Source organism: Indicator indicator, chromosome 14, assembly GCF_027791375.1.
Source record: "Indicator indicator isolate 239-I01 chromosome 14, UM_Iind_1.1, whole genome shotgun sequence".
NCBI lineage: Eukaryota > Metazoa > Chordata > Aves > Piciformes > Indicatoridae > Indicator > Indicator indicator.
In genome coordinates this window covers 5,673,177-5,697,831 of record NC_072023.1, presented here as the reverse complement: position 1 = coordinate 5,697,831, position 24,655 = coordinate 5,673,177, and the positions used below count along the sequence as shown (strand labels likewise).

The 24,655-nt window shown below is 45.6% G+C and overlaps 1 protein-coding gene across 1 annotated transcript; it reads left to right on the top strand.

Annotated features, from left to right (window-relative positions):
* Positions 1-8,840: 8,840 nt before the first annotated feature.
* GSG1 (germ cell associated 1) lies at positions 8,841-23,410 on the top strand. Its single transcript, XM_054386788.1, is given in 8 exon segments — positions 8,841-8,888; positions 8,891-8,967; positions 9,960-10,065; positions 15,951-16,269; positions 18,687-18,734; positions 22,024-22,176; positions 22,301-22,412; positions 23,095-23,410. Coding segments are annotated over 8 exon segments (1,179 nt in total).
* The last annotated feature ends 1,245 nt before the right edge of the window (positions 23,411-24,655 follow it).

Genomic DNA, 24,655 nt, shown 5'->3' with positions numbered 1-24,655 from the left:
CACTTGGCACACACCTGTAGGATTCCTGACCCTTCAAATGAGACACATAGGTGAGGACAGGAGGACTTGAGCCTTGTGCTACGTTCAAAAGATAAAGGGAAGCTAAGAAGGACCTAGAGTACAGGCATATTGAAGCACTGTCTACTGTTTTCCTGTTTCTATTTCTCAAAGGATGCTGACACCTGGGAAGGGCTCAAAATGTAGTTTATATAAGGGAGAGTTAAGAACTGGCTTAATCACAGTCTACAAATATTGCACTTGGGAGAGAGATTTCTGATAGTAAACAGTGCTGGCAGAAAAGGTCTTGTTGAAATCTATGTTGCACCTACCTAGTAAATAAAGCCATCTAGGGCCAGTTCTCTGAGCCTCAGGGCAAGTGGCACAGCATGCCCCTGAATAAAATGCCTTCATTCCCAAAGAAGGTAGCCTTGCCCAAAGAACCTGTTGGGAACAGTGCCCCTGACTTTTGCTATCAGACTCAGCCCTGCTGTTGTTGGGAGAGCACTAGCTGCCACAAGCCAAAACTTGCCACAAAGCTTCTTAAACTGTTAACAGTGCAGAAAATTACATGTCAGGGCTCGAGTTCATGGCCTGAGCTGCTTAGCTTACTGATGCAGAAGTCATAGAACCATAGAACACGTTGGGTTGGAAGGGATCCTTGAAGGTCACCTTGTCCAGCCCCCCTGCAGTTAAGTGGGGGACATCTCCAACCACACCAGGTTGCTCAGAGCCCAGTCAAGTTTGACACTGAATGTCTCCAGGGATGGGGCCTCCACCACCTCTCTGGCAAACCTGTTTCAGTATTTTGCTACCCTCATTGTAAAGAACTTCCTCCTTGTGTTCTGCCTAAATCTACTCAGCTCCAGTTTCAAACCATTGCCCCTCATTCTGTTGCTACAAGCCCTTCTAAACAGCCCCTCCCCAGCCTTCCTGTAGGTTCCCTTCAGATATTGAAACACCTCTACAAGATCTCCACAGAGCCTTCTCTTCTCCAGGCTAAACAACCCCAACTCTCCTAGCCTGTTTTTGCAGGAGAGGTACTTCAGCCTCTCCTGAGGCTGGTCATGATCAGATGGTACTGATCATCTTTGTGACCATCCTCTGGACCTGCTCCAGCAGGTCCATGTCCTTCCCATGTTCAGGGCCCCAGAGCTGGACACAGCACTTCAGGTGAGGTGTTAGCAGAGCAGAGTACAGTGGCAGAATCACCTCTCTTAGTCTGCTGGCCACACTTCTGATGCAGCCCAGGAGAGGATTGGCCTTCTGGGATGCAAGTGCACATTGTTGGCTCATGTCCAGTACCCCCAAATCCTTTTCTGCAGGGCTGCTCTCAATCTCATCATCAAATTCACCCCAGGGGCTTGCAGTTGAAGGCCATCTAGAGACAGAGTGTGCACTCCAAACTGGATAGCCAGTGGGACAGTTTAGGGACAGTAAGTTCCTTGTAATTTGAAGTCTTTCAGCCCAGCTTGGATATCTTCCTTTAAAAGACAGAGAAACCATGGCCTTAGTGTGGGCAGGAGAGAGCCCAAAGGTGAATGCTGTGCATGGAGTCAAAGCAGGTCTGCAGTCTGCAGTCTCCATCAGATGCACCTGTATCCTGAAGGGTGTGATCACTGCAGGGAACACCTCTATGAGAACCTCCTGATGATGTGAAAGCAACTAATTCCCTGTCGTCACTGCTAGGAGCCCTAAGGTCTGTGGAAAGCCCTTGATTAAATCTCTCTGCCTCTGGGATAGGAGATTGAAGTGGCACTCCCTGCACTCCCTGATGCTCTTTTCTGTGGGAAGTTTCATTACCTAAACATAATCTAGTAGCTGAAAAGGGCTGTGGGGGCTCAGAAAAAGAGAGAGAAGCTTCTTAGGGGTGGACATAGGCACTTCAAGCCATGGTTGGTTTCCAAGCAGTGATGGAATAAGCTGGCTGAGATCCTGCAGGCATCAAATTGCTTTCCCTGCATGTACATTTTGGCCATGTTCTAGTAAGTTGGGTGTCTGAATCAGGGTCCCAGTGTAAGCCTGGGAGTGAGGAGGTGGAGAAGGAATAGTGCAGGAATCTTCCCATTAGGAAATACAGTCAGAGTGGCCAGCTTGGATGTATGGCTCCTCTGGACATCCTTGCCTCTGCTTGCCAGGATACATCCCCAAGACAGCAATTGATGTCATCTAGGACACCTTGTATTTTACCAGATTTAATCTGCAACTCACAAGTTTTTGGTTTTGTTTTGTTTTGTGGTGTTTTTTTTGTTGTTGTTTTGTTTTGTTTTTTATTTAGCAACAACAAAAATACTTCAGTAGCTTTTCTGTCCTAGAGGATCTCAAAGCCTCTTGAGGACTACATTAGAGCTTTCAAAAAGACAGTCTCCAGCAGTTAAGCTGTAAAAATGGCTGTGAAGGATTGTGGGGAAGTTCAGTCACTCCAGGTTTTCATTTTAATTTAATAATTATTAAATGCATTTTAATCTATGAAGGGAAGGGAACAACAGCTCTGCTCCAGCAAAGCTGTGAAGCACACATTTAGGGTCTGTAGCAGACTGTGGGTGGAAAGAAACACCAGTACATTCCAGAATGGTTTTGTTGGGAGTCTTAGGAATATAGCATTGCAAACATCACTGTCATCCCAGACCCAGAGCATGATGACAGCAGAGGGAGGTGTTATCCTGGACTGCTCTGTTAGCCCAAACCAGAAGGTGTTCCAAGGCTGCAATAGTAAAATGTGGTACAATAGGACAGACAGACTTTCTTAGGGCTGATTGAGGACTGCACAATATAGGTTGGAGTTCAGATGCTCATTAGCAGAGCCCTAGGGCATCCTTAGGATTGCAACACAGGCAGACTTACTGGGGAGTGGTAAAGGGCTGTAGTGCAGGACAGTGACCTGCTTTGAGGATCATGAAAGAGAAGCAGCTGACCTGTGACTGCATCCAGTCATGCGCTGAAATGTGAGGGATTTTGCAAGTCAGGATTGTGGTGCATTGGTAAAGCTGCGTGTGAGACTTCAAGGCTGAAGGGAGTAATTAAGGATGTTTGTTGTGTCCAGCACTGGATTAATGGAATGAAAGACCAGCTCTGCAATCTCTGTTTTAACCCAACCCTTTGAAAGCTTATTTCAAACCAAAGCAGAGCAGCAAATTCTTGATTTAAAAGGAATTAGGGTGGGAGAAAAACCTCTATTCAGAGTTCTAAGGAAAAAATCCTTTGGTGAAGGCTAGCAGGTGAAAACTGCAGAGAGTTAGAGCTGAGCCTTCTCACTACTTGTCCAGCACTGAAGGCTGACCATGAATGACTGCAGTATACTTGAGCAGGGCTCCAGCTCTCTCAAACCACCCTCTTTACCATTTACCTAACCCCTAATCCTCACCCACACTGTCTTCAGTGTAGCTCACCTGCACATGCACCAGCCCAGTGGAAGCAACCCCTCTGAGCTGTGTTCCCTCCTGTTCCATCCATCCAGTCTTTCTAGTTTAACAGCCTCTGTGAGGCTGCAGGCTTCTTTTTTTTTTGTGTGTGTCATCCAGGGAAACACACCCACCTCTCTCTCTCCAGCCCCATCTTCTGCTTTGCTCAGAGATTCTGTAACTCATGTGAATAAATTTCAAGCATTGCAAACTACAGCCAGTTTGAAAAAAATAAAATAAAATCATAGGAATTAGAGATGGGAAAATCTCGGCTAGTTCACAGGATCACAGGATGTTAAGGGTTGGAAGGACCTCTGAAGATCATTGAGTCCAACCACCCTGCCAGAGCAAGATCATAGAATCTGGCACAGGTCACACAGGATCACATCCAGATGGGTCTTGAAAGTCTCCAGAGAAGGAGGCTCCACAACCTCTCTGGTAAGCCTGTTCCAGTGCTCTGTGACCCTCACAGGGAAGTTCTTCCTCACATTGAGGTGAAACCTCCTGTGCTGTAGTTTATATCCATTGCCCTTTGTCCCTTCACAGGGCACAACTAGGCAGAGCCTGTCCCCTCCCTCTTGACCCCCAGCCCTCAGATATTTATAGACATTTATTAAATCCCCTCTCAGTCTTCCCTTCTCCAGACTACAAAGCCCCAGGGCTCTCAGCCTCTCCTCACAGGGCAGTGCTTCAGACCCTCAATCATCCTGGTAGCTCTCTGTTGGACTCTCTTGAGTAGATCCCTGTCCCTCTTGAACTGGGGAGCCCAAAACTGGATGCAATACTCCAGGTGAGGTCTCACCAGGGCAGAGTAGAGGGGCAGGAGAATCTCCCTCAATCTGTGGGACACACTCCTCTTAATGCACCCCAGGATCCCATTGGCCTTAATGGCCACACGGACACATTGCTGTCCCATAGAATAACTTCATCCAGTTCATCCAGTCCATCTCCTCACATCCAAGCCCAGCCCTGCTCCTCCAAGATTCTTGCCTACAGTAAGATTTCCAGTGCCTGATCCAGTCTGGTTGTGTATGATCTAAGCAATGGGCATCCTTTACTTCTCATGAGAAACTGTTCCACAGATGACCCTTTTTCACTGTTTGGAAGAGGTTTCTGAAGTTTTCTTTCTATTCTGCCTAATTTAATTTCTCTGAGATCTGCCCATGGTAACACACCAGTGAAATGTTCTCCTGCTTCATGCTTAGCCTGTTCGGGTGGTGGTAAATAATTCTCCTTCGGTCAAGCTGCTTGGCCACCATGCTTAACACTCACAGCAATTATAACCCTTGGCTGCCTGGGAGAAACTCAGGCTGAGATGAGCAGGTTAATGAGTATGCAGAACACAGAAGATGTTGCTAGTAGCATTGCCTCTTTATTGTAACAGTCACTTGACACTTCTCATTGCAAGGTTTGGCTTTGTTTGCTTTTGCCTTTGCCAAACTTGGAGCCAACATCTTCTAGCTCTTGTCTCCTTCATTTATTTTATTTTATTTTGTTTTATTTTGTTTTATTTTATTATTGTATTTTATTCTATTCCTCTTGGGTTTTGTTTTAATTTCAGTCAAAACCACATAGATGTTTCTGAGAACAAGGCTGGCAAGGGAATATTCTGATTTATACATATTTTTAGGAAAAGAAAAAAAACCACCCTTGATTACTTTTTCTTTTACAGAAACAGCCTCTGAGCAGTCTCTTGCTTTAAAATATTTTTTTTTTCTGTCAGGAGCACACTTTTTGCCATCTCTGACAAAATTCCCCCCAAATTTGGCTAAACAATGAGCCTTTGAGTAATTGCAGCTTGAGCCTGCTCAGAAAAAGCTAATGAGAGCCAGGAGAGACAGTTGTTTATTACTGTATTTTTTTAAAACTACAGGCCTGATGGAAATAACAGTACAAGATTTAAGGTTCAGGATACAATGCACTCAGAGAAAGGGCCCTGGCTGTGGCTGCAGAGTGACCTTGCCCTGGTCTTCTCTAGCCCAGGATGATGCACCTGGACCCTTAGTACCCCTGGCCAGGGCCACCTTGCTCCATAAATGGTGCCAGGCTTGCCAAGATAAGCAGAAACCTGGCTGTGAGGAACTGGGGAGGTATGAAGAAAAGAGGAAGAGAGAGAGAAGAAAAGAAAACCAAAACCAAACAACCCCTCACTGCCTCCTCCCCCTCACCCCGGCAAGAACAACAACAAAACCCAAACAGAAAGCACAACAGAAGAGAGGGAGATGCCTAAGCTTTCTGTAGGCTGTCTCCAAAATACTTCTTGTTTCCGTTTCCACCGGCTGGGGCCCTCCCTTCCCCTAGGACATGTAGAGAAGCCTGGGCACCTGGAAGCTCCCTGGTCATGGCACACCCATGTTGCATCCACTTCATGCCCACAGCAGCAACATTGCCTGCTCCCAGCACCCCTGCTCCCTCTAAGCCTCTAAGGCACAGGGCTGAGGTCCTAAATTTGTGTCACCACTGCCTTGTCCCATCCTGTCCTATCCCTGGTGCAGCAGCAGCCTTGCTGTGCTGCCCACCACTGTGTGCCAGGGCACAGGAGGCATGAGTATTAGGAATGGAGCTTGACAGGACTGTCTTTGAAGCCAGAGCTCCAAAATGCTGTAAAAAAACAGGAAGGGATCTGAAATCCTCATTAAATCTAGGAAAAAAAATAAGATGCCCTCAGTCCTGGATAATTACTGGGACATACAGAAAGATAAAAGGTGCAATTATAATGTTATCGAAGCACCAGTGTAACATAACTCCTCTGCTCAGGGCTGTAAGGAAAGCTGGGTTTATTATCCCTTTTAAATCAACATATTAGACCTTTTCTCTTCTGACCTGTGCTCACTACCCTCTCTGCTCCATCTGGGGAGCCAGCCTGAGAAATTTGCTTGTGACCTCCTGCCCCCCTGGTTGCTGTACTTCTTGCCATACTGCCTCTTTATTCATTAATCCTTTTCCTGCCAGCTTTCTCTCTCTTCCCTGTTTTTTTTTTTCTTGCCAAAGCAAGGAGTTTTTAATAGCTGAAGAATGAAAACACCTCCTACGCCTCACCTCAAAAAAGCTAACTCTCTGTCTTACTCACTCTTTTTGATTCCCAAACCTCTACTGCTAGCTTAGAGCCTTTCTTTGAAGCACTGGTTCCTCAAATACTAGCACATGAGTATCACTTCAGTAAACTCTGGGATTCCAGTGGCTTCAAGGGAACAATCCTTGTGAGCACATAACTCAGATGTGGGATGGAGACCATGACATTTAGCAGAGGTGGAAGAGTTTTCTGTCAGGTGTTGTGACTTGGTTCGAATCTTGATATAGGGGAAAATCATAGAATCAGTCAGGGTTGGAAGGGACCACAAGGATCATCTAGTTCCAACCCTCCTGCCATGGGCAGGGACACCTCACACTACAGCAGGCTGGCCAGAGCCTCATCCAGCCTGGCCTTAAACACCTCCAGGGATGGGGCCTCAACCACCTCCCTGGACAACCCATTCCAGGCTCTCACCACTCTCACAGTGAAGAACTTCTTCCTCACGTCCAGTCTGAATCTCCCCACTTCCATCTTTATTCCATTCCCCCTAGTCCTATCACTACCTGATATCCTAAAAGTCCCTCCCCAGCTTCCTTGTAGGCCCCCTTCAGATGCTGACTTCAATCCAGGATGGAGCAGTATCTGCCTTGCAGAACATTTTGTCAGTGAGCTTGAAGGTCTTCAGGATGCCTATGTTGTATTGAGTCAGGTGGATTGACTAGGTAGTCTTTGCTGGCTTCCTCTAGCTCTACTTATTCTGATCTGTCAGAGTGAAAAGGAGGAAAAGATAAACTGAAGCAAAGAACAGTTTCTTTGACTTATTAATTCCACACATGAAACCAAAGTGCAATGAGGTTCAGCTGTACTCTTTCAACTTTTTATTTTTGCCTTAAAACTGGTATTAAACGTTTCTTAGACTCAAAGATCACCTTCATCTGTGATGTACTCTTTGCACAGATTACTTTTAGATCCTCAAGTTTTGTTGTTACCAAAACAGAATGTCTCTTTCCCACCAGCTTTGTGCTGATTCCAGTATCAACAGGGATCAGCTGTGTTGTAGATTTACATCTGTGGGAATGACTGTGAAGACACAAGTTTATAATGTAGGGAAACAAGAACTGTTTTGGAACTATCAGTCCAGCCATAGCAATGTGGAGTTCAAGCACAGCTTTTTACTCTGCTCTGCTTCTGGACTGAGGTTTGTACCCTGCATTGTGCTCCATATTGCCAGAGAGAAATTGCTAGCAACACCCAATTAAAGAAAGCACTCAATGTTTACTCCCCATCACTGCCACTGCTTTGACTGCAGCATAAAGACACCCCCACAAACGACTTGGCCAATGGGAGGGGAAAATGACATGTCAGAGCCAAGTACAAACTCAGGAATGTGGGCCATCAGCCAGCTCGTTAGCTCACGCTGTGTGCCTCTCCTGAAATGCATTGATCTGTGACTCTTACAATAACGTTTTTAGGAAATCATTTCTCTGGCTATTTATTTGTGTGCTGGAGCAGCCTGATGAGGTTGGGAAAACTAAAGCAGAGAGGCTGTGCTTACAAATCAAGAGCAAAATGTTAAGAATGAGGTTAATTAACCATTGGAATAACCTTTCCAAGGATGTGATGGATTTTCCACCATATTCTGTTGCACAGTCAATACTAGTTAGTTGTGTAAAAGATGTCCTGCAGCTGCAGCAGGAGCTCTGTGTGTCACTATAAATTATTGCATGAAGTTCTCTGAAAAGCAAAGACTGAGGGGGGGTATCTCAGGAATGCTTATAAGTGCTTATAAGGAGTATGGGGCCAGCCTTCCTGGGTGGTGCCCAGTGACAGGACAAGGGAACAGGCACAAACTTGAACATAAGAAGTTCCATCTAAACATGAGGAGGAACTTCTTTAATTTCAGGATAATGGAGCATTGGAACAGGCTGCCCAGAGAGACGATGGAGTCTCCATCTCTGGAGACATTAAATACCCTTCTGAACATGTTCCTGTGTGACCTTCTCTAGGTGAACCTACCTTGTTAGGATGTTTGGAATTGATGATCTTCATGAGGCCTTTCCAACCCCTACCATTGTATGATTCTGTGATTCTTTGGTTTCTGTTACACTCAAGATGAGACTATGTTGTTGTAATGGTTCCTCTTAATGATAGACCCCCCCACCATGAGCCTGTGATAGTCATAGAGTCTGAGTTGTTTGTGATTCTGTGGTGGAGTAACAGACTGAGATCCCATAAGTGATAAATTTAAAACTGGCAACAATCTTCATGAAGAGGACCACTAAATTACAGAGCTGCAGTCTGCAGAAGTGGACACCCAGCCAATCCTGTGGCTGATATAATGCACCACGATGAATTAGCAAGCTCAGAAAGAATTAAGCCACCAATAAAAAGACAGCTTTGGTACATTTCAAAGCATCTGGTCAGATCTTATGGAATATCTTGGCTGCTACATGTTCAGTCAGAGAGAAAGAAATAGTGGGGAGAGTCCACGATCACCTTATAGTATTTCACTGGATGCCTCAGAAGTGCAGATGGGGATAGTGAACAGTGGTTAAGGTAAGCATTTATCTGCTTGAGGATTTGTGTGGACCCTTTCCTGGGCTGGTTCTTCTTTAATATTGTTATAGATCTATATAAACAGTTGTCATTTGCTTGTCTGCTTACAGTTTATGGTTAGCTAAATTTCGGGATTTTTTTTTTTTTTAACTTTGTGCTCAGCTGAACACATCCTGGAGTCACCAGAGCTTAAGTACTCTGTGAAAAGCAACCTACTTTAAATAGTCTTATGCTGCCTATCTAGAAATCAAGGCATCTAGACTCTCTAGTGAGTCCTCAAAGGCTATGTGTCTGCACTTGATTATTTTTCTCTTTTTGTGTCTGCTTTCTATGTAGTTTTTGAATGGCTGATAACCATAAAGATAAGGAAAAAAAATCCAGCCAAGTAAGAGTTGTTTTTTTTTTTTAATTAAGAAAAGAAAAAAAAAAAAGAAAAATAAGAAGAAGAAGGAAAAAAAGTAGGAGGAAAAAATAGGTCCAAACTGAAGGCAAATTTATTTCTGCATTTACTTATTCCAATTCAATCTTTATTTCTGTTCTGCCACAAACTTGATGCCTTGAAATGTAAGCAGTCCATATTTAAAAACAGACTTCACCTTTAAATGTGCTTAGACTAGAAAAAAAAATATGCCTGGCGAGGTCATTTGCAGAGCAAGAGTTAATGCATCATGCAAACAGCTAAATAAAGGTTACAATCTGAGTGGAATTATTCAGAGCTCAGGGAGAAATCTGGCATTTGCAGTCTGTCACGGGCTTTAAGAAGTCTGGCTCTCGGTGTCACTGACACCCGGAGACATCCTGCTTTCTGTGTGACAGCAAGGGAGGGGACATCACTGCTGGATGGTCTTCCCGTAAAACCAGCAAAAAGAGGAGCGGTGGGAAGTGTCAGGTGTGAGGAATGTGTGGAATGAGGGGCGAGTACGAGCCCTTCTTTATCCGGGTTTCACAGGGTGATTATGGGTGTCAATAGCTGCTCTTCCTCCGCTCTTCAGGATGTCTGAAGAGCCAGTGTCAGGAGAGTGTATGACCCCTGATATCCCTGAGGAGAACTGCTGCATGGAGGGCTGTGAAAGGCCCTGTGCCTCTTGTGACATGCTAGTTAAGTATTGACATTTTTGGACCTCATCTGGTAAGGGCTCCTTGTCCTCCTTCTTCATCAGCATCCTTGGGAATGCCACTTTGGGGCAGGAGACACCCCAAGTACATATGTGATACAGCCAGGATAAAAATGCATCACCTGTAGATGCCCAGGCTTCCTTAGAGATAGAATCATAGAAAGTTTGGGGTTGGAAGGCACCTTAAAGGTCATCTGGTCCAACCCCTGCTCTGCAGTGGGCAGGGACATCTTCAACTAGACCAGGCTGTTCAGAGCCCAGTCCAACCTGACCTGAAATATTTCCAGGGATGGGGCTTCTACCACCTCTCTGAGCAGCCTGTGTCAGTGTTTCACCACCCTCACTGTACACTTTCTTCCTTCTTTCTAGTCTAAATCTTCCCTCTTTTAGTTTAAAACCACTACTGCTTGCCCTGTCACAACAGGCCATGCTGAAAAGATTGTCCCTCTCTTTCTTATAGGCCCCTTTAAATACTGAAAGGTAGCAATAAGGTGTCTCTGGAGCTGTCTCCATAGAGGTGTTGGGCTAAGATTGTGTTTTGCATCTTGTTTCCGTGGTTTGTTTCTATAAGACAAGCACTTGGCTGATTGCACAGGAAATCAACTGCTATGAGCATTTGCTTCAATGGGCAAACTTTGAACGAGTCACCAGGGACTAGCTGCTGCTGACTTCAAAGAGAAAGAGACATCCAAAACCCTCTAGCCAAGCCAAGTTATGGGTGGGAAATATCAGATACAAAGAGGAGAAAACTGGAAGGCACAGTAGGGTGAAAGACAGATACAGCTTGGTTTTCCTGTCCATAACTGGTCAGATTAAGGCAAGGGTAGAATGGAGATCTTAAAAAAAACCCAAAAACCAAAAACCAAACAAAACACTCAAACCACAAAACCAAACAAAAAACCCAACAACAAACCACAACGTTTTTCTGAGGGAAGCTTGCTGAACTTCAGGAGATGTGCTCTGGTCTTGACAGTCTGAGCTGTGTGCAATAACATGGGAAAGGAAACCCATTGAGAAAGTTAACACGGTGCTTGACAAAACACTGGAAAATGTATTAGGCAGAACATTTCCATGGAGCAAACACCCTCCTAAATTCCTGCATTCATTCATCTTTTCTTTCTTTCTTTCCCCAATGATTCCGGAAGACTCCTTCTAGAGACTCAAAGAGAAGGACCCACCCCCCATATAGCAAGGAAGGTAAAGAGGTTGTGCTCATAAAAACGGGGAAAAAAAGAAGAAAGAAAAAAAAAAAAAAAAAAGAGGAAGACAGAGTGGGGGAAGGAAGGAAGAAATAGAAGTTTAAAGCTGGGTGTTGCTTCCCCCCTAGCACACGTGAGCAGCAGATTCCCCAAAAGCAGACTAGCGAAAGACTGACATCTTCTGGAAGGATAAATATTTGCCATTGTTCAGAGTACTAAACCTGATACACACATACTTCTGACAGACAATACTTTCAATTCCCATTCTTATCCATGTAGATTCTAATTCAGGCTCATTTTTTTGTCAACCTATATGCCGTGACTCCAGCTTTAGAAACTGATACAACATCCTGGATTTTAGTTAGACTCTCATCAAATTTAAAATTAGGAACATGTTAAGATTAAGGATTACCAGTAGAGAGATGGACTTTATCTATTCTTGACCCTGAAAAGATTTTTTTTTTTTACTGAGCATTTAGAAGTCAAACTTAAGATGCCCAGATGTGGGGAGACTGAAAAAGGAAAACAAAATTAATAAAATTATTACTCTCTCCTTTTAAATATCATCAGCTGTTACTCTACCTAATTCAGCAAATTAAGTGCATCTGTGTCAAACTGAGCCTCTTTCTTAATTAAAAAACCTGCAGGCAACCCATGGAGCACAGAAACATTTAGCATTGCTTTCAGTTAGTCCATCTTAGAAATGATTATCTCTATTAGAGGAGTCGATGACTGCAGTGATTAGGATTAAAATAACTGCAGAACTACTGAACGTTCTGCTCAGGGCAGGAAGGGTCAGGAGCCCACACACAGCTCTGTGAACCTGTGCTGTGCAGGGGCTGTCACAGGTGGGGGTGTCACAGGTGGGGCTGTCACCCAGAGCCTGCCTCCCAGCCTCTGGGCGCTGGTGTTGGAGGTGGGAGATCATAAATCCTAGAGTGGCTTGAGTTGGAAGGGACCTTAAAGATCAACGAGTTCCGACCCCACTGCCATAGGCAGGGACACCTCCCACTAGACCAGGTTGCTCAAAGCCTTATCCAGCCTGGTCTTAAACATTCACAGGGATCTGCATCCACAGCTTCTCTGGACAATGCATTTCAGTGTCTTACCACACTCACAGTAAAGAAGTTCTTCCTAATGTCTAATCTAGTGAAGAAATTCTTCCTAATGTTTAATCTAAATCTACCTTGATCTAGTTTAAAACCATTGCCCCCTGTCCTATCACCACATGCCCTTATAATGGAGATGATGGCAAGTGGAACACTGGTTTCCTCTATCCTGGCAGAGCCACAGGGCAAGCATTCAGGGAGTCTTGTGGTGGAATTCTGACCCACTTTGCACTGGCTAAAGCCTTTGTGGGGAACACACACTTTTAGGATGCTCTTATCAGAGTTTGATTCAACAAGGCACAGCTCTGTGCACTCTAATGACAGTTTGCTCTCATGAGAGGTGATGCCATTCTTACTTTTCACTTTTCTGATACCAAATTGATGTACAAACAAACAGGGATCACCACCCTCAGGTACTGTGGGAGCCTTTAAACTTTCAGGGCAAGAGCTCAGAGGGAACTTTGAGTGTGAATCTTTGAACTTCTCCATACTAACTTCTCAAATTCATCTGATGTTGAAGGTGCTGGGAGTTGGGATTCCTGGTGAACTTCATACCCTAGTAAGAACTGCCACTATGAGGGACACTGGCAGTTTTCCCTAGGCTCCCATCCTTTGAGTGTTGGACCTCTCATCACTGTTTCACACACCTCTGTCATGGTGGTTATGCCATGCAGTGCTTTTGCTTAAGCGGCTCCTTTTCTCATTAAATTCTCCAGTGCCCATGGGGAAAGCTGGCCTGAAATCTCTTCAGGGTCTGAAATCTCTTCAGGGTCTGAAATCTTCAGTCCTCAGAGTGGATGCAGTTGCATAAACTTTCCTCTCCCCATTTTTTTCTTCTCCCCCTTCTGCAACTGGCAACTCTGTCTGGGAAGACATCCCAGAGCTGGAGTTCTTGTGGCCTTTACCTTCCTCCTGAGACAGTGTGAAGGGCAAGGAGCAACCTGACACCAAGGGTGCCAATAGTTTCTGAGTTAAGGTCACTGATCCTCTGAAGCACTGGCCAGAGAACCACCAGCTCACTCCATACAAGCTCCCAAACAGCCAGATCATGGAGCTGGCTGGGATCTTTCTGTGCTTTACAGAAACTTTCTGCTCAGTCAATGCAGGTCACCCTTCTGCACTTAATCCCAGCCCGCAGCACCAATCGCTTCCCTTCTAATCTCCCAGAACAGCTGTTCTGTGATTGCATTGTGGATTACAAAGTGACCATTTCCCACAAAACAGCTGCTGGCTGAGGGATAGCATTTAATAATCACTGGGATGGGAGGGTGGGGAGGGCAGGGAGAAGGGGAGAAGACAAAGGCAAACAGGGTTTTGAAGCAATTTGGTTTCTTGGAGGATCTAGAGATGAGCAACCCAGCAAACAAAGCAAGAGTCCAGTTTCTGTATTGCTCTTCCAAATGAACAGGACTTTGAGGACTTGCTGCCAAGGTAAATTCAATTCTCTTTCCTCTTGGGGCTATCTAAATAGTATGGTCTCTTATGAGGGAAACTTCTGACAATGTTCTCATGAAGGAGTAGTTCCTATTTGCTTCTTATTCCCTATGCCCTCTGCATCTTGATCCAATCCCTTCTTCTGACTCATTTGCTTCTTAATTCTTTTCTTGATCTTTTCCCTTATAATTTGTTCTGAAATTATATGGACTTCAAGCTGCTTTAACAGGTAACTGGAGTGAATATTTTTCCTACTCTTGAAAATTTCAATTTAAATTAAAAAAAATATTTTCGTCAATATTATGAGTGGAAATATTTTTAATTTTTTTCATAAGAAAACTATGAGCAAACCAAAACCTGATTACAGAAAATCTTACAATCAAGTGCTGATGAAAGACAAAAAAAAATATGTGCTGAAGTTTCCTGTTTGCAGATGAAAAAATCGTGGTTTTGAGGAGAGCAATTTTATCTATAGCTTCCTTTTCAGTCACAAGCCAAGTTTTCTACTGAAAAAGCTTTCAGCGAAGAATTTGCCACCAACCTTAGCCAGAAACCTTCATACAATTAACTGCTCCTACTAGTATCTGCTCTGCAAAAGTGGTAACATCCAACATGCCTTTAGGTCATGGAAGTCGTTAGTTATGGTATCACCAAGATACTATCTCCAGGGTGGAGCATCCCCCTTGCTGAAAGAAAGAAAGGCTCTGGTGGAGAGGCAAAAGAAGCCAGAGTACAAAACAATACAGAAACTTTTCAGGATCTGAGCATTTTCTTGGCTTCTGTGAGGGTCTTCTGGATCAGCTGTTGTCTTCTCAACTTGATGAGATGCTAATGAAGTCCTACTTTCCAAGAGGAGCTGCAGCATCATCTTTATTGACTCCAAGCTTGCCGGTTAGCAGAACAAATGCTTCTAACTGCAGCACTTTTAGCTGTGGTGCTGTCACAAACAATGCACAGCTCAGTCAAGTATCATTTATTTATAGTACTGTCCACAGTATGCTGGGTCTTTCTCACACGTTCAACATTGGGTGAGTCAACAGAAGTGATGTGAAGAGGACCAGCAGCAGGCAATATCTGTACAAACTGAATCTATTCATGGGCAAAGAGATTTTAAGAGTCATAAATAGGAAAGGGTGGGAGTATCTGGATGAAGTTGTGCCAAACATAGGGAGTGCCATGTGGGAAGAAGCATTCACTGATTACATGAAAGTGGATGTGTGGGTAGATGACATCTAATCAATCCATGGAGTGATAAGTTGAGGTTCTCAGAAATCAGTGCAGGGCTTTGCAGAAACCATAAAACCTTAAACTTCCCTCTGAGTGAGAAAGGCCCACAGGACCACCCTGGTACACAAACTGCTTTCTGATGAGAAGAAACTGGGAAGAGTGTATGTGGCAATATATGCTCTTCAAAAAACCACCTCTGGCACTTCACAGACATTGTCACCCCATCACTCTACCACATTTCTGATGTGCAGAGTAGTGTTTGCTCAGGTGGGAGGTGCTGCTCTGGAGCTTGAACTCAAGCTGCCAGGTCTGAATAGCTGGGTGTCCCTCCTGGGCAGGTCACTACTTTGATGTGTGACCTTTAGTGATCCTGGAACGTTTTCCTTCTTTTTGCCACTGTGAAATCGATGCACTCCCTACCTCCTTAGGTACAGTAATGAATTGCTTGAAAAAGTCTTGGTATACTTGGCAGCAGGAATTCTCATTTAGTTGGAGAGAGCATTTGTCATGCCCCATCTAAAGGCAACAAATGGTATTTGGGGAAGTTGGTTAACAGTTTCTTCCTGCCATCTCTGAGATGGAATGAATATGATATCCATTTTGTTTTGCTCACCTGCTCACACCCCCTGATGCACTCAGCTCTCTTCTGTTCACTGGGTCACCCTCTATTTCCCAGTACAGATATTCAGTGTGCTTTGAGATGGTTGAAGCTGACCTATTGCTCCACTGGCCCTGGCTTTCAGGAGATGGTTCTGCCATGCTTGGGTGAGCTGTTGGGATGTTGTGAGGAGGGTAGAATGCTCATATTCCCTCCACAAAGGTGTGTGCTGGGAAGAGGTGAGATTCATAAGGTGGGGTGAGTGACTTGTGTGACAATCCCACCTGTTTGTTTGTTCTAGATGGAGCTGCTGAAGGGATTGCCATGGCGCCGTGCTTTCCTGGCTGTCATCTTGAACCTGCTGGCTCTCAGCCTCTCCACCACTGCCTTACTCAGCAGCTACTGGTGCACTGGGACTCAGAAAGTGCCCAAGCCTTTGTGTGAGAAGAGCAAAACCCCCAAGTGCATCGGTGTCCCCATGTCACCTGACGCAGCTGCTAGCAATGTCTCGTCCGAGGACGTGGTGCACTACAGCTGGGAGACCGGGGATGATCGCTTTGCCTTCAGATACTTCCACACAGGGATGTGGCTTTCCTGTGAAGAGAGCATGGAAGGGCCAGGTAGTGTCTTGCCCAGGCAGCCACAACTTCTTCCCTTTTATTTATTCTGCAGGAGCTTAGAAATGAAAGGCAGGAGACCTCCCAACACATGGGAGAAAAGCCTTTTATGTCTTCCTACATGTCATCAGCCCTATCCACTGCTGTGGTCATTATATCTCTGTCCTTCATGGGGGTGTGTACAGAGAGGAGCAGGGGAGAATGGTTGTCTCTGATGTGCCCTTCAGTCTGGAACAGGAGCTGTGAAGTGCAAGTGGTCATGGTGGTGGCAGTGACTTTGCAATGGCATCACTCTTCCTGAAGTGAGCTGCAGTGATCCTCCTTTCCTTTTCCTTATATCTCCATTCCTACACAAAGATTCCTTCATGCTCTTCATGGTAAATTTTTGCATGTCCCCTTATAAACCTAAGCACTGTTGCCAATTTAGTTAGGACTGCAATAGTTGTTCTTAAATCACCAAGCCTTAGAGATCCAGAAAAAACCTGGAGGAACACAGAAGAACTAAAGCTAGGAGGCAAATTAACCTGAATAATTAGAGCTGCAACATTGCAATCTTTTTGGTTGCTTTTGTGATATTGTGACAGGTTTCATTTTTGGTTTTTTAGCATGTGGGACTGGCACCGTAAATTCTGGAGTGCCAGGAGTTGGTCTTGCAACCTGTGCTAGACCCCCTTGGTGTCTCGCTTTACTCTTGACTTGCTTCTGTCCAGCCCTGTTGAAGTCCTTCTGCTGAAACTTGTGGTATACCAGCACAGGTGTATGGTGTACAGATACTCTTTATGGCCTGACACACACATCAAGGAACAGAACTAGGACAGAAAGTGACCAAGAGGGAGATTTGTATCTAAAGATACAGTGGTGAAAGCTGCTTTCATCAGGCCTATTCCCTTGAGACCACTGCCCTGCCTTCAGCTCTTCCCAAGTGCAAACATCTCACCTCCTTTAACCAAGCCACTGTTCTATCAGCACTTATTATTTCCTTATCCATTGCTGTCAGAGTTTGAAAATAAAGGACTGGTGAATGAAAGCAGACAGAAGGGAGGTGGGAGCAAGGGGGAATGTACTTGAAACTCTCATGTCCTCATGAGAGGCTGCTTCGTTATGAGCGTTTCCAGACATGCCGTGAAAAGAGATGTGTTTATTGGGACTGGGTTGGGTTGGGATTGTTTCCATGGTGCTTGTGGGAATGGGACTACATCTCTTGACAGATTTCTCTGAAAGACTCGTTTGGTCACCAGACAGTCCTGGAATAACCCCAGTGTCTGAAGGAATACAGACAGCATGCTACGTCTGGATCACAGCAGGGCATAGGGTAGAGCACACAGGCTCAGTCCTCTGCTTCCTGTAAATTGAGTACAATCCACCCACTGCTGTGGGTCTTTGAAGTAAGCACATGAACAACAACAACAACAAAGGGGCTGCTATAAGCAAAAAGAGTTTGAGCTGAGCTGGAGGAAGGATTTCATTATTCAGGCTAATCTCAGGATCAATTTAGATCAGCCATTACTGAAGAACTTCATTAAAGTTCTAGGTAAAGTAGCAAATGGCAAGATAATGAGGACTGCAGATGGCACTAAAGTGGGTAGTGTCCTGAGAGCTGTGGGTGACAGAAGTAATACAGGAGATTGGGAGAGATTAGAATTGAGGATAGACATTAAGAAAATGAGATTCTTGTATGAAAAGCAGCAGGCTGATAATTCTGGGAGAAAATACTGTACCAAGTAGAGGAGGGGGCCCTCAAAAGCAGTAGTGCAGTGTGCAGTAAGAAAGAGTTACAGAGAATGGTGATAGACACTCAGCTGAGACAACAGCTTGCATCTGGCCAACATAAAAAGCCAAAGCAAATAGGGACTGTTTGTCCAAATAGCATGCCTAAAATATGAGGACAGGAGACAATATTTCTGTTTTTTCTCTGCCACAGAAGAGGGATTCACATCCTGGTCATGCTGTATTTCACTTGGGAAGGCTTGGGGTTTGGCTTTTCTGCTTTCTTCTTTGGGAAGTTTTGCTAGAACTGTTCTGCTGTGAGTGGGGTGAGTGGGAATTCACATCCCAGCAGAAGTGGTGCATTTGCAATCTGTTACAAGCTTAATAGGTCTGACCAATAGCTATGCTGTAAATGAGTAGCAACAAATTTTTATACCCACCAGGGGCTTGTAAGGTTTACAGATTGCTGAATTTATTATTTTATTTATTTAATTGTAAGACCACTTCTAGTTTTCCTGACAGATATTCACTTCCCCTACCTTGCACCAGTGAAAGTCTGGAAAGATCATGAGAAAGGGAGCAGAGGTGAGAGTTTGGATGTGTAGACTCGGGATAACTGGAGCCATGCAGTTAAAAGAAAGGAAGAGGATATTCTTTTCCCTTATGTGTGCTGCTTTGTTTTGCAAATGAGTGTCTTCGGGTTTGTGTTTCAGAGGAGAAATGCCGTAGCTTTATTGAGCTTTCACCGGCAGCAGACAGAGGTAAGAACAAATCCCCACACCTAATTGTAGCTGCCCAGTGCACCTCTTTGGGATGCAAAATTTTGCCTGCATGAGAACAGCAGGGTGGGTCTCCAAAGAGTCAGGCATGAACTCCTGGCCTTGAGATTGCTAAAAGAGCACAGATATCCTCCAAGATGTTTGCCTAAACCACTGCCATCTGAGAGGTCAGTGCTGGAAACCTCAGACTCCCTCTTATATGGAGTGGGATTGGTCTCACCTAACAAGTTGCCCAGTTTGAACTTGTCATGGTGCTGTAGTCAGTGGAAAGGGGGTGGAGATGCCACCTGAAGGCAGTCCCTGACACCTATGCTACAATCTGACTCAGTGTTTCGGTTTTGGGCTCTAATGTGATGACTCTGGAAGCTGAATCACCTCTTACTTTGTGGTAAGTGATCAGGATATCTGAAAGTTACACTTTCAGGGTGAAGCCCATGCCTCATCAAACACAAAACTTCATTTGTTTTGGAAAGTTGACCCCTCCAGTCACTGTCATGTTTCAAATTATCCTGGTGATAGCTTCAGTATATGCAATGGAGATTTTACTCACTGAAAGCTTTTCACGTAGTGTGGGCTTGCTAATTGTTCCCTGAGATGGAGGCCAGAGCTAAGTCATTTCAGAAGCTGTTCATATGTGAAAGGGAAAGGCCTGGGGTAGAGAGTCTGTGTCAGCATTCAATCTACAAGAGGAAGGGCTTGAACAAATGCAGGGGAATCATGACAGCCAGCAGGAACATGAGTGCTTTGGAGGAGCTCATCTTCTTTTTTCTGCCTTGTGTCCCCTGTTTTCAAAACACCAGCAAAGGCTCTACCTACCTGCTTTTATGAAGTGATGCACATTCCCAGGTGAGGGGTCCTCTGCGGCTGGTGTGCAGTGGCCTCACTGTACAGATTAACCCAGGTCACTCTTGGCACAACAGCATGGTAGGAAAACCTCCCCTGCTTATGCCTCTGGGATGCAGTATTCACACAATTCAAACACTGCTGGGGTTAGAAGATCATTCTGAAGATCTCCACTTTGTCACAAAATCAATGACTTAACTGCATTTACTGAAAGACTCTTGCATTTAACACAAAACTCCCACTTCACAGGGAGTAGCAACACATTTTTCTTCTTTCTCACCTTCTTGTGCTTCATTCCCTCCCCTTTCCTTTGGCTCTGCTGTTTCCAATGTCTTCTAGCCCGTTTTCCTAAGAAGAGAGGTTTATGCAACCAGATTTTGTGCCTTTATAAATCTTTCTGCCTGTCCCCTCCCCCTACACTCCTCCTCATGCTCCTTGTCTAATTACAGCCCAACACTGATAGAAAAGCCATGTTCTCCTGAGCTCCTACAAATTAATGGGAAGATCACTGTGAGCTTAGGCATGACATTCATAGTGACACTGGGGGCTTCACAGCTCTGTCCCTCACTTTTGCCCCTTCCTGCACATAGGATCACCTTAAGAGGACCTTGGCCTCCAGCACAGCTGCCATTATGGAGTTGGGCCTGTACTGGAGAAGGTGGTGTCTGCTAACTGCAGGCTGGACAGGCTGAGCTGGGTGTGTGCAGAGCATTACACCATGGCACCATGACAAAACTAGATTACACAGCACAGGCATAGTGAGCTCGGGCTCAAAGAGAAAGTGATGAATGTGTGGTGCCCACAGCCTCCAGGATACTTCCAGCAGTCAGACCTCTAATGAAATAGTCTCCCTGATGGTGCTGCCACAAGCAAGCCAGCTCCTTTAACCAGGGAAAGCAGCTCATCAATTCCTGCTAAAGAGCTGGGTGACTCTATGGCACTAATGACATTAAGGAGTCAAGTCAGTGCTGCATTAATGAGGGTTTTCTTCACACTCCCTTTCCCCAGCTGAATGTCTCCTCTATGGCCATTAATAGTTGCTAGAAGTAGCGTTCACAGTGCTGCATCATTTGTCAGGTTAATGTTTCTTCCTCAGTGAATCCTGTGCCTTTCCACAGCCCAGCACTACAGAGTGCCTTTTCTCACTATCCTCCAACTCCTAATGCACAGTGACCTCAGCTGTGCACTGTGGTATCACTTCAGTCCCACTCATAACCCCAGCAGGAAAGTGCCTGCACTCTGTTCTTGCAGCAGAGGAGTGGTGAATGTTACTGCCCCAGCTGGAGATCCCCCCAAAGGAATGTAGTTTCATTTTATTCATTACAGTATCAGAGTATAGCAGAGGTTGGAAGGGACCTCAAGAGATCATCAGGTCCAACCCCCCTGCCAGAGCAGGATCACTTAGGGTAGTCTGCACAGGAATGCATCCAGGTGGGTTTGGAAAGTCTCCAGAGAAGGAGACTCCACAACCCCCCTGAGGAGCCTGTTCCAGGGCTCTGTCACCCTCACTGTAAAGAAGTTTCTCCTCATGTTGGGGTGAAATCTTCTATGTTCAAGTTTGAACCCATTGTTCCTTGTCCTATCACTAGGTACCACCAAAAAGAGTCTGGCCCCCTCCACTTGACACCCACCCCTCAGATATTTATAGACATTGATCAGATCCCCTCTCAGTCTTCTCTTCTCAAGACTAAACAGCCCCAGGGCTCTCAGTCTCTCTTCATAGGGGAGATGCTCAAGTCCCCTAAGCATCCTTGTGGCTCTCTGTTGGATTCTCTCCAGCAGGTCTCTGTCTCTCTTGAACTGGGGAGCCCAAAACTGGACACAGGATTGCAGGTATGGTCTCAGCAGGGCAGAGTAGAGAGGTAGAAGAACTTCCCTCGACCTGCTGGACACCTTTCTTGATGCATCCCAGGATCCCATTGGCTCTCTTGGCCACAAGAGCACATTGTTGTTCCATGGAGAATTTGCTGTCCACCAGCACTCCAAGGTCTTTCTCTGTGGAGCTGCCTGTGGAGCTAACCTGTCCTGGTGCCTGTTGTTATTTCTCCCCATTGAACTGCTGGAGTGGAGAGAAGGACATGAAGATGAGCAGAGGGCTGGAGCACCTCCCCTATGGGGACAGGCTGCCAGAGTTGGGGCTGTTCAGCCTGGAGAAGGCTCTAGGAAGACCTTATAGTGGCCTTCCTGTACTTGAAGGGGGTCTACAAGAAAGCTGGGCAGGGACTTTTTACAAGGACTTGTAGTGATAGGACAAGAGAGAATGGATTGAAGCTGGGGGAGGGCAGATTTGGACTGGGTATTGAGTTCTTTACAGTCAGAGTGGTGGGACACTGGAACAGGTTGCCCAGGGGGATTGTGGAGGGAGGTTGGTGCTCTCCCTTGAACAAGCCACTCTCTGTTGATCTGAGAAGTATCTGGCTCCCAGCAGGAATCCTGTGGCTGTCACTGGGATCGGAGATGCTGTACATTAGCTTGCTGCTCATCAGCTTCATCCTCCTGATGGTGGAAATGCTGCACACTGGCAATCCTGTCTGTGGGTTGAAGATCAACGCCTTTGCTGCTGTGTCCTCAGTGCTGTCAGGTAAGTGTGCGAACTGCAGGCTTGCAATCACAAGAGCAGGAGAGCCTCCTCTCCCACCAAAGGCTGAAGTATGCTGTTCTGGCTCCTACTGTAACTTCTTTGCTTTCTTGTCTTTTGTGTCCAGGTCTCCTTGGGATGGTGGCACACATGATGTACTCTCAAGTCTTCCAGGCAACAGTTAACCTGGGACCAGAGGACTGGAGACCACACGAATGGGACTATGGTTGGGCATTCTAGTATGTGAGCTCTGAAGTCATCTTCACCTCTGATATGCCATAGCTGAGTTGATAAATAGTTGGTTGAGCCTTGCAAGTACCTGGTGAAAGTGCAGACTCACCTTGTGATGCTGTACTGACAATGGCCATGCTGGTTCTTAAACGCTACAGTGCCATGTGCTAGGAGTGGACATCAAATGTCATCATGGCTGTCTGGTCATGCTCAGGCTGATGTGCTTCATGTCACAGAATCACAGAATGGTAGGGATTGGAGGGCACCTCTGAAGACTGAGTCTAACCACCCTGCCAGAGCAGGTTCACCTAAAGCAAAACAGAGGAACACATCCAGGCAGGCTTTGAAAGTCCCCAGAGACGGAGACTCCACCACCTTTCTGGGCAAATTGTCCAGGAAGACAATGATCAGCCTTGAAATATAGAACCTGCTTCCAAGCTCTTCTGTCTTCCTGTGCCCCTCCCTTCCCTGTGAGAAGGGTGACCAGTATTTAACCCACTGATCTCAGAAAGACCTTGTGGTGGGAGAACCCCTATGAACTGCAATGTTACGGGCCTTAGTCTTTCTAGTTCATGTCCATGCCCAGCAACTTCTACTTGGCAAATCAGGGTGCATCATAGTGCATGCAGTTCAACTCCTGCCCTTGCTTGGCTTCTCACACTATGTGCTGTTCTTGTGTCTCTTCTGTAGCATGGCCTGGGTCTCCTTTACCTGCTGCATGGCCTCTGCTGTCACCACTCTCAACACCTACACCAAGACAGTGCTGGAGTTCAAAAGAAACCACTTCAAAGGCTATGATGGAAGCTTCAGGGCTCAGCCTCAGCATCACCAGTGCTTCATACAGCAGCAAATAAGCAGCTACTACATGCCCCAGGAGAAGCCCCTCCACTCAGTCTCTGAGGGAGTTGACTTCTACACTGAGCTGCAGCAGAAAGTGTTACAGAGGGAACCAGAGCTGGAGCTGGATGAGGTTTTGGGACAGATGATCGGGGAGGATCGCTGCTAGGGATGAGCGCACAGGGGCAAAGCAGTGGGCTCTGGGAGGCACAAGAGCTCTGAACCAAACAGTAGCACCACAGCAAGTTCTTGGAGATCACTTCCTTCTGCAGTTCAGGGAGTGAGAAGGGAAGGTGGGCACTGGGCCAGGGCAACAGCAGCACTAACAGTAGCAGGATGGATCCACCTTAATCACCCTTTGATGGGTGTCCTCAGCTGAAAAGGTTGAAACTAGAGGGATATCTTGTTGGTGCCAGCTGCCACTTTCAGACAGAGCTGAGGCAGATGTCCTAATCCTAGCAGTACTGCACCTGGGAATAGTCAGCCAGTGCCATCTGGCTGGCAAATTGCAGTGCTGGACCTCTGTGAGTGGTGTCACATTGACTTCCAGCAACACCCCTGGTTCAGCACTACAGTGAGGGGCATAGGTGCTGACACTGACTGGCTGTAATCCTCTGAACACCCTCTTTGTTTTTCATTCCCAGGTCCAACCTCTTCTCCCTGCCACATTAAAAGTGCTGCTGCAGTAAGAATGGAGGTGTTGCCTTCAGACATCTCTCTCCTCTCCTATCTGTAATGACTCCCACATGCTCCCTTCTTTCTTCTTCCCCAAATCTCCCATTCTGAGGTACTTTCCTGTCTGTCTCTTTCTACCGTGCTTCTCCACAGCTTTTAAGAATCTTTGGCTTGGCTTTTGCTTTTTTCTTTGTTTCTCCTCACCTGTCCTGTTTCCCTCATTGTAAAAATACCACCAACAATCCCCAAATCAAGCAAACCCATCCTCTCTCAAAGGTGAAACACTGGATTACATGACACATGATGCTGTACACAGTATTTATTTGCTCCACTGCAGTTCACAGTTCAAATACATTTTTCCCAACAATATACAGACAGACTCTTTATTCACAGTGGGGATGTGTGTGTGTGTGTAGGCAGGGGAAATTCACATTATGAAGGAGCTAACATCGCTTCAGCACTTCAGCATCAGTTCTCACAGGAAGAACCTCTGGAAAATAACTACTTCAGGTAAAACCACTTCACCTTTCCCAGCAAGGTGGTGGCTAGAGAGGAGGGAAGGGACACTCCTGTCCAATCCTATGTTACTGGTCCTCACACTTTCAGTCCCTGTTATGCAGCTGCATTAACTGACTATAAATTATAAATATTAACCCCTGTCTGGAGGAAAATGCCAGGCCTAGAGTCATTGCTACAGTTGTGCTAATATATACAGAGCTATTTACACAAAAATACCATG